The following is an 11,499-nucleotide window of genomic DNA, read 5'->3' on the forward strand; positions in this document are numbered from 1 at the left end:
AAAGGTTTTAGAAAAGCACAAGTCCCTTAGGAACACTGTCAAGAAATTCAAGCCAAATATTTATGGGAGAGAATAGACAGAACCGCAGTGTGTTTTTAATCTCTACACTCTGCTCGTCTGATGCAAACGTGACATAATTTGACATATCCCTGAGAGACTTGTAGAATCCTTTTAATTTATTCCTGATTCCTGTCTCCCTGAAACACACACTAACAAACACACACACAGACACACACACACACACACGCGCACACACACACACACACACACCACACACACACACACACACACAAACCACACACACACACACACCCCTTGAGTTGCTCTCGCTGAACTGACACTGTAGTCTAGACAAGTCTTGAGAGAAAAAAAGAAAAAGAAGAAGAAAAAAGGCAACACAATGATAGTTTCAGTATAAGGTTGAGAAGAGTGTGTGCATTCTGGCAGTAAACTCACCTCTTTTAACACACAGAGATGACACAGACTAAAGACATACACCACTGACACACATTAATGACACACTAAGCACTCACTCATCTAAACTCTATTGTCAATTTTTTGACCTTGACTGTTAAGCATTTTGGCGTCGACTGCTAATGTTTTTGAAATGTGCCTTGCATAAAAATGATTCGACTCTTAAGGGAAGATAAAACCGTCGGCAAACCCAGAAGTGCAAGTAGAGTCAGGAATGGGCTGAATCGTTTCCCAACTTTGATTAGAGCTGGGTTTTGTGCAAACACATATGCTATGCTGGAAAGGACGGGTAATGTCTGCTGGTGTGATGACTGTGTTTGACGTGTCATACGTGTTTTGTACCCTGAAGTCGTCAGGCCTGCCGCAAGTAGCTGGAGTCTTGACTGTGCTAAAGAGGCCAACACACTGCCGCCAACTCCTGACAGGTTCTTAGCTCCCCCTATCCCTCCTAGGCCACCGTACACAGGTAAAGAAAACTGCTTAAACAACAAAATCTCCGACTTTCCGACTCTCAGACGCTGAACTAACGTTTCTCTTTTTTCGACTTTTGACTGAGTTTCTGTCCTCCTCCGCCGCCACTCTTCTCCTTTTTTAAGTCTCTTTCTTCTCTGGAATGTTCCCTCCTCCTGTTTTTTTTTTATTTCTTTCTCATTTCCGATGAATTCCAATTTTCTGGCTGTTGAGGATTTACTCTGCCTCATCACCAAAGTCTTACCAGCGACAATTAAGGTTGAGGAGCGAGCCTGCATCTCATTTGTGCTGCTGCTAGTCCGGCTTTGGCCGCCAGAAATGTGGTTTGAAAATCACCTCGGCACCCGCTGGTCTCCCCTCCCTTCAAACGGATCAGCCAGGAAGACATGAAGGGAAGCACGGCTAGGAATACTAAAAGAAAATGGAGTTTTAAATATGACACAGGAGAGAGAAAAAAAAAGCAACTCTTCTTAGGGATTTCTCTCTTTTTCTCCTCTGCCTTTTCCTTCGTTCTCTCACACCCCGATTTCACACTTTCACAAAACACACACACACACTCACACCATACACCTTTTTCTCAAGTCTTGTCTTGTCTTTTTCTCAAGTCCTCTCTTTTCCTCTGGCTCTCACACCCTTTTTTCTCTTTCACTTTCTCCTCTCCCTCTCCCTCTCTTCCCTTCCCTCTCTCTCTCTCTCTCTGTCTCCTGTCTTACTCTTCTCTCCTCCTTAATCCTGGCGTGTCCTTTCCCATCGCTAGCGTTCAGCATGCCGCTAACCCTTCCTCTGGTTTGAATCTGCACCACACCTCTGGGCCTCATTAACCGCCACATGCGCATTAGCCGCCTGATGTCACACACACTGCACCTAATGTCCTCCTCCAGCTATCCGTACTGGGGTCCGAAAAGCTCATTCACAGCTCCCGCTGGACACACAGAGAGTTTTTTTTGTGTTTGTGTGTGTGTGTGTGTGTGTGTGTGTGTGTGTGTGTGTGTGTGTGTGTGTGTGTGTGTGTGTGTGTGTGTGTGTTCTCCCGAGCCTTGTCTGGTGGAGTGGACAGCCAGGGCATTAATAGAGCACATTGCCCTGAAAAAAGAACAGCTGCTGGTGTTTAAGCAGCTTAGAGAAAGAGAGAGACTGTGTGTGTGTGTGTGTGTGTGTGTGTGTGTGAGAGAGAGAGAAAGAGAAAGAGAAAGAGAAAGAGAAAGAAAAAGAAAGAGTCCTTTGGCGATGCTTCAGCCTTAATTCTTCACTTGGCACAGTGGAACTGTGTGAAGTTGGGAAGTTATGACTGGACAAGAGCGCCGTTAGTCTCAGTGTTTAAATGCCTGTCTCTTTCTTTCCTTCTCTCTCTCTCTCGCTCTTTCTCTCTCTCCCTCTCTTTTTCTCTCTTATCCAGTGGGCTCTCCTGCCAAGAACACAAGATCACAGTCCCCCATCCCAACGTTACGCTCTCCACAAAAGGTTTGTTCTCCACTTGTGTGTGTGTGTGTGTGTGTGTGTGTGTGTGTGTGTGTGTGTGTGTTTGGCTCGTAATAAGTCGTAGTAGGTCAGAAGAGATACGGTAAAGTTAAGTTTTGGGTTTGTGTGTGTGTGTTAGAGTACTTCCCGGTTAGGTTAGACCACTCAACACACACACACACCTTCACAAATACACAATAGACAAGAACAAATCCACACACAACATACATATACACTTCTGTACTTTACTTTAAAAACACACACACCACCTGTGAAGCTGTGGTGTTTCCTGTTGTGTTGATTGTTTTTGTGTAGTCCTGGAACAGCCACAAAGCAACAGCAGGCACTATTGTGTGTGTGTGTGTGTGTGTGTGTGTGTGTGTGTGTGTGTGTGTGTGTGTGTGTGTGTGTGTGTGTGTTAGGCAGGAGGAAAGGTGAAGCCCTGGGGTGTCAGCGGGGAGTGGTGTGTGTGTGTGTTTGTGTGTTGACGTGGGCGTGTGTGCGTCTGTGTGTGTGTGTGTGTGTGTGTGTGTGTGTGTGTGTGTGTGTGCGTGTGACAGGACAGCATGCTCTCAGAACAGACTCACTTGCATGCTGGGTGACAGAGAGCTGCCCGTCAGGACTCTCTGTGAGCAGTCAGCCATGGCCCACTCCAAACAAACACACACACACACACACACACAGACACACACACACACACCAAAGTGAGTCAGTCAGTCAGATCATGCTGAGCTGTCCCTGGTCCGTCAACAGGAAACTGACAGGCGGTCCCATAAATATAATGAATATAGAATTTCAATGTGAAATATGGACATCCACCCACTGTAATATTTATTTGAGTGTGTGTGTGTGTGTGTGTGTGTGTGTGTGTGTGTGTGTGTGTGTGTGTGTGTGTGTGTGTGTGTGTGTGTGTGTGTGTGTGTGTGTGTGTGTGTGTGTGTGTGTGTGTGTGTGTGTGAGTGTATGTGTTTGGTATTCAGCAGAGAATCCAGTCAGTCAGTTTGACTGGAGTTTCCAGCTCTGTTACTAGTTGACATTAGAGAAGAAAAAAGAGGGAAACTTACACAGTGCGTACGTACAGTATGTGAGTGCTTGCGTGTATGTGTGTGTGTGTGCGTGCGAATGTGTCTGTTTTGTGTAGTTTTGAGCATAAATAGGGGAGTCTTTGAAATGTTAATCAATGTGCTACGTTTTGTGCTACGTGTGCTACGGTAATCAATGTGCTACGTTTTGGTGTATGTTAACTGTTGTGTCGGTGAGTGTGTGTACTGTATAATTTGCGTGTCTGTATAATGGTATACATATACAATTCTTGTATGTACGCATTGGTGTGTGTTTCTGTTAGTTTATTTATTGCAATTTGTCTGTGTTTTCATTTAAATATTTTTTTTTTGGCTAAATGTGTGTGTGTCCCTATCTGTGTGTGTCTCCAGAGCTCAGCGCCTCCCTTCACCCCCTCACCCACTGAGTGCCAGTCGGCTGGCCTGGTGTCCAACTCACCGGCGCTGTCCGGCAGCTACAGCAGTGGCATCTCCTCCCTGAGCCGTTGCAGTGTCTCGGAAGCTTCCGGAACCGAGGGCCCCCCAACCGGACCGGGCTCGGGCTCAGGTTCGAGCAGCGGTCACGGCGATGCCGCCCCACTCCAGCCCCCCAGCACCCTGCTGCCAAACTCCGCCTCCAGCGGTCTGGACGAGCTGGGTCCGCGCCGCGACAGCAAGACCCCGCCTCCGTACAGCGTTTTCGAGCGCTCCAATTCCCGCCGGCCCGTGCCCCTCCCCCACAGTCTCTCTGTGCCCCCCCAGGTGGATCCGCCAGCACTGCCCCCCAAGCCTCACCAGATGCGCTGTGCCAAGCCAGACGCCGACCCTCGGCGGCCCCCCATCGAACCCCCCCGTCCGCGGGCCCTGCCCAGAAAGGTATCCCAGCTCTAGGGGGCTTTTGGGAGGAAAGAAAAGATCAAATAGTTGCCATTTTTTTGCACTTTCGAAAAAAAGAATGAGAACTCTTGGTTCATGGATCTCAACTTGTTCCCTGAAGGTCACCTGATAAAACTGGACCCATTGAGAAGGTCACACATTTAGAACACAAAGCGCAACGGAACCGTAGTGATCAGGCTGTACAATTCTGCACTTTCAGCTGGAGGACAGCAGCACCATACAAAAACGTCAAAACCACACTCAGTTTTCATTTTTTTATTATTAGGGCAGTCAAGAACCAAGAAGAAAAAAAAGGAAACAATTGGCTTTTTAAATAGGTGTTGAGATCCCAATGTGTGTACATATTAGTGAGTTTCCAGACAGATGTTTTTGCCTTAAGTGTCAGACGCAGTCTTTTGATTGAGTGTCTCAGCATCGGCTGTAGTTTTGTCTGAAATGATTTATAATGGTGCTAGCAGTACTCTCCTATTCATTCCTGCACAACAGCACACACCTCACCTGATAGACCACTGAAGCTATTTTCGGCATTATTCCTTCACCCCCACGATTACAGTTTTTACGAACACACCAGTAGCACAGTGAACACTGCTATTGAGTCATTTGGCTTTAAATGGCTTTAAAATCATTGGGGGAGTTTTCCACAAAAGAAAGAAAGTAATGCACCTGGAGAAACAAGGCCTCTGAACCCATCAAATGATTTTTGTCCTCCTGGAGTTTGAGCAGCGTGCTGGAGACTGTTCACATTTCCCCTATAATCACACTTGAGTGAACAAAGCCCCTTGCATGGGGGTCATGTCATAACTCATACCCCCCCCCCCCCCCCCCCCCACTTCACACACAAAGAACGTCCCCTCCCCCCCGCCCCCAACTATTGTCGCATGATGTGGAAACCGAAACAGACTTGATGAAAGATCTGCTTGACTCTTGTGCCAAAGCAATGGAACATGCAGTGGGGAAACTGAGGGAGATTGGGTGAACAGAAGGAAGCAGGTCCTTACGTGTGTGTGTGTGTGTGTGTGTGTGTTTGAGTGTGCATGTGTGTGTGTTTGAGTGTGCGAGTATGTTTGTGTGTGTGAGCGTGAGTGTGTGTGTGTGCACGGATGTGTGTGTGTGCGAGCGTGCGCGCGCGTGTGTGTGTGTGCATGTGTGTGTGTGTGTGTGGGTGGGCACGTGCACTTGTGCACTGGAAGGAGAGAATGCAGTCTTGTCCTGCCTTAGAGTCGGCGCTGTTGATTATTTGATTTATTTCTCGGTTTTTAACGATTCAACTAATTACAGTGTTGCTGTTATTTTATGATACTTGGGATCAAAATGAGCACAAATCAGATCATGGCTATAATGTCTTTCCCCTTTTCTTTATCTCTCTCTCTCACTCTCTCTCTCTCTCTCTCTCTCTCTCTCTCTCTCTCTCCTTCTCTCTCCCTCACTCACGGCCTCTATGGGTGTAGACTGTACCCACTGCACAGCATGTCATGAAGGACTCTCTTCTAGTTTTCAACCCACTGCCAGAACTCTTAACACACAAGTGGGTTGACACCCATGCTGATGACATCTCACTCTGAAACACGAGGATTCCTTGGCAGTGATACAGCTGTGCATATGTTTAGTTAACTCTGGTCTCCTCCCCTGTTGTGCTGAACAGGCCATCCTTGTCAGTGTCTGTTTTACAGTGATACGGTCATCACTCGGGGCTCGCCTGGGAGTTCGTTAGTCAGTGGGTAATTGATGTTCTGCACATCTGTTTTGTACATTTGTAGAGGAACATACTGATAACTTAACTCAATTCCATTACTGTTTTGTTTGTATTCATTTTAAAGAAATTAACTGGAGTATTATTTCTATGAGTCATTTTTGTAAGGTAATATTTTTTTCTTTCTCCAAATTTGCATTTGTTGTGAATTTTTGGATTAAATATTCACATGAAATCAGTACTTGAGAAATTGTAAATTATATAATGAAGTCGTTGTATGTAAGTATGCCAAATACTGTACCTTGTCTATTAAAATTATTGTACATATTGTGTTTTTAACAAACTGTAGTTATAACAGATTTACAGCTTTGAATGTGAAAACAGCAAATTATAATTATAAATGTCAAATATTTATGTTTTGTGAGTGTAGAGAAACAGAGGTAATTCCAATGTACACCTAACTCATTTGCATTCTAAAATAACTACCCTGTGGAATAAAAAAAAATCAAATTTACTTTGAATTATTCATCCCCCTTCCTCCCACAACAACAAATGCACACGGTTCCGGCTGTCCTCATTGCTTGAAGTTTGTGATGTAAATCCTGCCTTAATTTAGCTGCCACTTTCATTCTGCATCCAAATGTTCTGGAACACTGAGCTGTTCTGTGATTCCAGAACTAGAACTTGTGTAAACAACATGACGCTTCAAAACACTGTGCCACCCAGTCCGCTCTGTCTGTCTCCATCTTACAGAAGTGTTTGTGTAGAGCCACAGAGAGAAAAAGAGTGAACATCATGTCCGTGGATGATAACTCAGTTTGCAATAAATACTGGGTGAATACTGTAGGCCATTGGTAGTAATTCAGATTACAGTAAATGGCATTGAAACACATCTGGTCAAAAACAATCATGTTATTAACCTGTATGACAGTGTCATGGTAAAATAACAGTCACTATTTCACCAGGTCATTCGATCGTGTGTTTTATTACACACTGCGCATACGTGTGTTAAACCGACTCTTTGACCTTGTTTTGGAACTGCACTCTTACCAACTGCAGTTATCACAGTTGCCTAGGTGTTTAAGAACCTGAGGATGCCCTGGGATATAAAGTCCTGGAACACATCCTTTCAGGCTTCCAGGACAAGAGAACAGCTATATATTCTTCATTGCATGGAGATTAGATACGGCAATTACCTGCTACATAATGTAACTCTGTTAAAACACAGGAAACAGAATGGCATCACATAATGTTAAAATAGAATTAACCATTTCCATTGCCTCAGTTGAGTTGCTAAAACACGCATGTTGTTGTCCTTCCAGCGTTTGTTTGGGTAGTTTATCTAGGATCTGGATGAAAAGACCCTTCTTACAGTAACTTTCCAATGACCCACTTGCAGGAAATAAATATGCCCCTTATGTCTCTGTGTTGCAGATGGTAGAACTTCAGTCAGGTCAGGGCCTTTAGTTTCGATGAAGCTTTGAGAAGATGCGCCCATGGCAGAGGCATTTACACATTCTCACATTCTCGATCATATATTCAGTCTGTGTGTGTGTGTGTGTGTGTGTGTGTGTGTGTGTGTGGTATATGTTTGGGGGCTGTGGGACGGGCTCAGTGAGTTTCAGAAAACGAGAAGAAAACGCAGACATCTAATTAATATTCCTCTTGCTGTAGTGAGGGGAAGAGATGAATGCATAATTCATGTCATTTCTGTTTTGAAGAAGACCCGTATCTTCCAGTATATTACAGCACATTGTTGTGGGGGGGGGGGGACTCTGCAGCTTCCGGCTGTCACTGAGGGTTTGTAGCATGCCTGGGGATCTGCCAACTGCAGGGCATTCTGCAGAAACCAAGCACTTCACTTGTCAGATAAAGGCATAATTGTAACAGTTGCTGTAATTTGACAGCGCTAATAGCGGATAGTAAAAGGCACAAAAAGAAATCTGTCTAATCCCAAGTTTCCTCGCAAGAGGAAGAGAGAGCAGGGTTTTTTCTTCAGTTGGCTGGAAAGTCAGGCTGTGCTGCTGCAGATGGGTGTTTGGCTGCTTTTGTGGACAGTGTGAATTAGGCGTACAATGTCCTCATACTGCATTCTTTTGAGTCAAACTGTCACACATGGTGGAGCTGAAATTGGCTGGGACACAACAGAAAACCTGATGCAGAGAGGGGAGAAAAAAATCTAGGACACGATGCACTTTGAATGCCGCATGTTTTTTTTATATCGCACTGATAGTTAAGTGGGGTTGTTTTGATGCTAACCATCAAACCTTGATGTTCCTCTGCTTCTAATAAAGAATTACATCAGGGAGGATGCGAGCGTATAATTCTACGTTGCCGTAGGCATGTTCTAGGATAATACACAGCCCGAGAGAAGCTCAAGGTGTTTTTCTCACCGGGCGAATCTCGCCGGAATAACGATAGGCTCCGCGGCACGACGGGGAGCGAGATCAGCAGTAAGAGAGGAAAATTTCAAAGAGTGCTTCTGGATAATAGATGGGCTTTTTATCCCCCTTATTTCCTATATCAACTCGGTTGTGTTCACGGCTTATGGGGTTTTACCTGTCAGCGTCATGCACTCAGGTTATATAGTGACGCTCTCACTCTCTCTTTGTCTGTATCTCTCGCTCGCTCTCCTTCTTTCATCTCTCATCTAGAAAAAGTACATTTATGTCACATTTCAAGCCGCAGTGGTTTGTGAATATTACATTTTCCCTGACAGGGCCAAACCTTACAAATGAAATTGGATTTCCAAGAGACTTCAAGTTATTTCCAAACCCACAGAGTGTTTATCTATTTATTTATCAGCATTTTGGTGAGGGAACAAATTAATAAGGAACCAGTGCTGCAGTTTAGTGACTAAGAAGATGAGTTAGGGGTGCAGGCATTGTGTCATTCACCACCTAGAGGGTCGTGGTTCAATGCGTATAGTCACTGACCAAACTGCGGTATTTGTAGAGTTGGGGATGAAAACGCGTTTCTTCATTATGTTGTTAATTCATCCCACCAGTGACATTTCTTGATTTGTGCATTATTAACGCCACCAGACCCGACATGTTCAAGAGCCACGTGTGGTACGTTAGGAACCTTGTTGATATGAAAATAAGGATTCTCAGTTTTTTTAACATGGGCGGACAGTACAGTTCTCAAGGCATAATTGGACCAAAAGCCCTAAGGATTCTGACTATTATACAGGTGTATAAGAGTAGCACTTCAAACAGGTTGGGTTTGATTCAGCCCCACTCACTCAAGGGTACCACAGAGGAGAAGCCCATTGAGAGAGGAATACATTATATCTTGCGCAAACTGTTGATAAGAGACAATTGACACTTAATATGTCTTTTATTTGCCCTGGGCATGATGTGAAACGCAACGTTTTTGTGACGCCTTCTTGGGTTTTCAGACAACTCTTCTGTTAAGTCTATGCTCTGACGGCAGTTCGGCACACCCCCCAGTCTCATCATCAACATTTAGTTTCATAATTTCACTCAACTATAAGAGTGTTGGAGAAAGAGATATTCAGTTGGTGTCATGAATAGAAAATCTCCCCTTTTTGCTTCTCCATCTTTGTCTGTATCCATCTTCCTTTCATGTCTGTGATCTGTCTCTTTCTCTCTCACTTTCTCTGATTGTTCTAAACTCAAACAAGCAAACCCTCTAATATACTTTCCACTTCAGCTTCTTCTTGAGCTTCTGAGACCAAAGACATGCCTTTTTATCCATCTTTTTCTCCCTTTGTTCCTAGCTCTCTCTTCACGTCCATCAGTAATTGCCCTTGTATATGGTGCCTGAGTGTGTAGGTTGCATAAAATAGACGCGACGATATCAGCGTTCACCATTGAGCCTCCACGGCCTTGGCTGTATTGTTTCATGTTGCCATGGCAAACATGTACGTATGAAATATATATGGCCCTACTTGAGAGAAGAAAGATGAAGTAGACCCAGCATTAAGAATCAACCAACAGTCTGGATCCTCAACACTCCAGAAGTGAATAGAGATTCTGGGTAGCATCTCCAAGAGAGCAATTTCCTGGAACTGCCAAAGCGCCCATAGGTCCGTCAAACAAACCAGCATCATCTGTGTACTGTGTTATCTCCTCCATCTCAATTGCCAATGACAGTATCAGGCCACGCATTGTATTAAGCGTCCTTGTGTATTTAATACTTAATGCATCAAGAAGTTGTGTACTTGTCATGTTAGTTCATGTTGCCACCTAGATGGAGAATGCCAGTGAGCTGGCAGACGACCAAAACCACAACTTCTCCCTCATCTCAGCCCGTGTTTTTGATTGTTCATGGTAGGCCATCCACATGACCCTGATGGTGTGAAGTGCCATACTGGCATATGGTCAAATCTAAGATATTCACGTTCACTTTTATATCAAGCAGAGGGTCGAAGGGGAGTAGTTAGTTCCCTGTTTGTTTATCTGTAATGCTTCATAGTAGGTCAATACTCTGCAAACAGCATGATGCCTCTTTATAATGTTATTTCAGTGCAAAGGACCGACCTCTTGGCCTTGTGGACAAGACAAAAATATCTGTTGCTGTTGTTGTTGCTGCTGTTGTTGTTGCTGTTCTCAGGTTTCGCCCGGGGAAAACCGCAGAGATGCCACCGACAGCCCTCGCATCGATTTCCTGCCCATGTCGCCTCGCAACGTGTCATTAGAACCACAGTGACATGTTCGCACCTGGCCTCTGAGGGACTTGGTTGCTCAGGGTTACCGTTGCCTGGATGCTGGTCGTAGCACTCATTTCTCTCTATCCTATCTGTCCTCCTGTTCGGGTACCACTTTTACTTTGAAACATCGATCTAGCCAGTGACTCCCTAACGTGAATGTCTGGGAGGTGATGTCCAGCAATGTGTGAGTGGATCTGTGTGTGTGTGTCTGTATCTTTTAAACATAGTGTCTATGAGTATGTCTGCTTGCATATGTGTGTGTCTGTGTGAGTGTGTGCGTTTTTGAGTGTGATGTCTCCAAAAATGACCACAATGAGGTGAGAACAAGTCTATTGTATGGTAGAGTCTTAGAAAATAGAGAGTAAATTGCTCTACCCCAGGCCCAGGAAAGATGCCACCCCTTAATTAAGCAGTCATCACGGGAAAATCAATCTAGCCTTTAGCACCTCCTGCAGTAAGACTGCTGGATGGAAGGGGATCAATGCAGTATCCCCACCGGGCTCCTTTAGCCCTATCCATGCTCCCGTTTGTCTGGGCGCTGGAAGCACAGGGTGGCTTTGTGCCCTGATATCACTGTAATTGCGCTGGCAACGCTGTGCAGGGCTTTTCGTTCAGGCATAACGGAGGGCACCCCCAGATTTCGGGTGGTTTCCTGCTAAGCCTGGGGTTCATCTCCAGGTGGGACAAGCAAGTGTGTGTGTGTGTGTGTGTGTGTGTGTGTGTGTGTGTGTGTGTGTGTGTGTGTGTGTGTGTGTGTGTGTGTGTGTGTGTGTGTGTGTGTGACTGAGAAAGAC

The 11,499-nt window shown here is 45.0% G+C and overlaps 1 protein-coding gene across 1 annotated transcript in view; it reads left to right on the forward strand.

Moving 5' to 3' along the window:
* The window catches only part of dock4b (dedicator of cytokinesis 4b), a 144,905-nt gene extending 140,478 nt beyond the window's left edge, over positions 1–4,427 (forward strand). The window contains exons 50-52 of the mRNA XM_080851705.1: positions 824–940; positions 2,342–2,406; positions 3,837–4,427. Coding sequence (XP_080707831.1) covers positions 824–940; positions 2,342–2,406; positions 3,837–4,334 — 680 coding nt within the window. The 3' untranslated portion in view covers positions 4,335–4,427. The remainder of the gene's footprint in view (positions 1–823; positions 941–2,341; positions 2,407–3,836) is intronic.
* The last annotated feature ends 7,072 nt before the right edge of the window (positions 4,428–11,499 follow it).

This window comes from Sprattus sprattus (assembly GCF_963457725.1).
Source record: "Sprattus sprattus genome assembly, chromosome: 14".
NCBI classification, from domain to species: domain Eukaryota; kingdom Metazoa; phylum Chordata; class Actinopteri; order Clupeiformes; family Clupeidae; genus Sprattus; species Sprattus sprattus.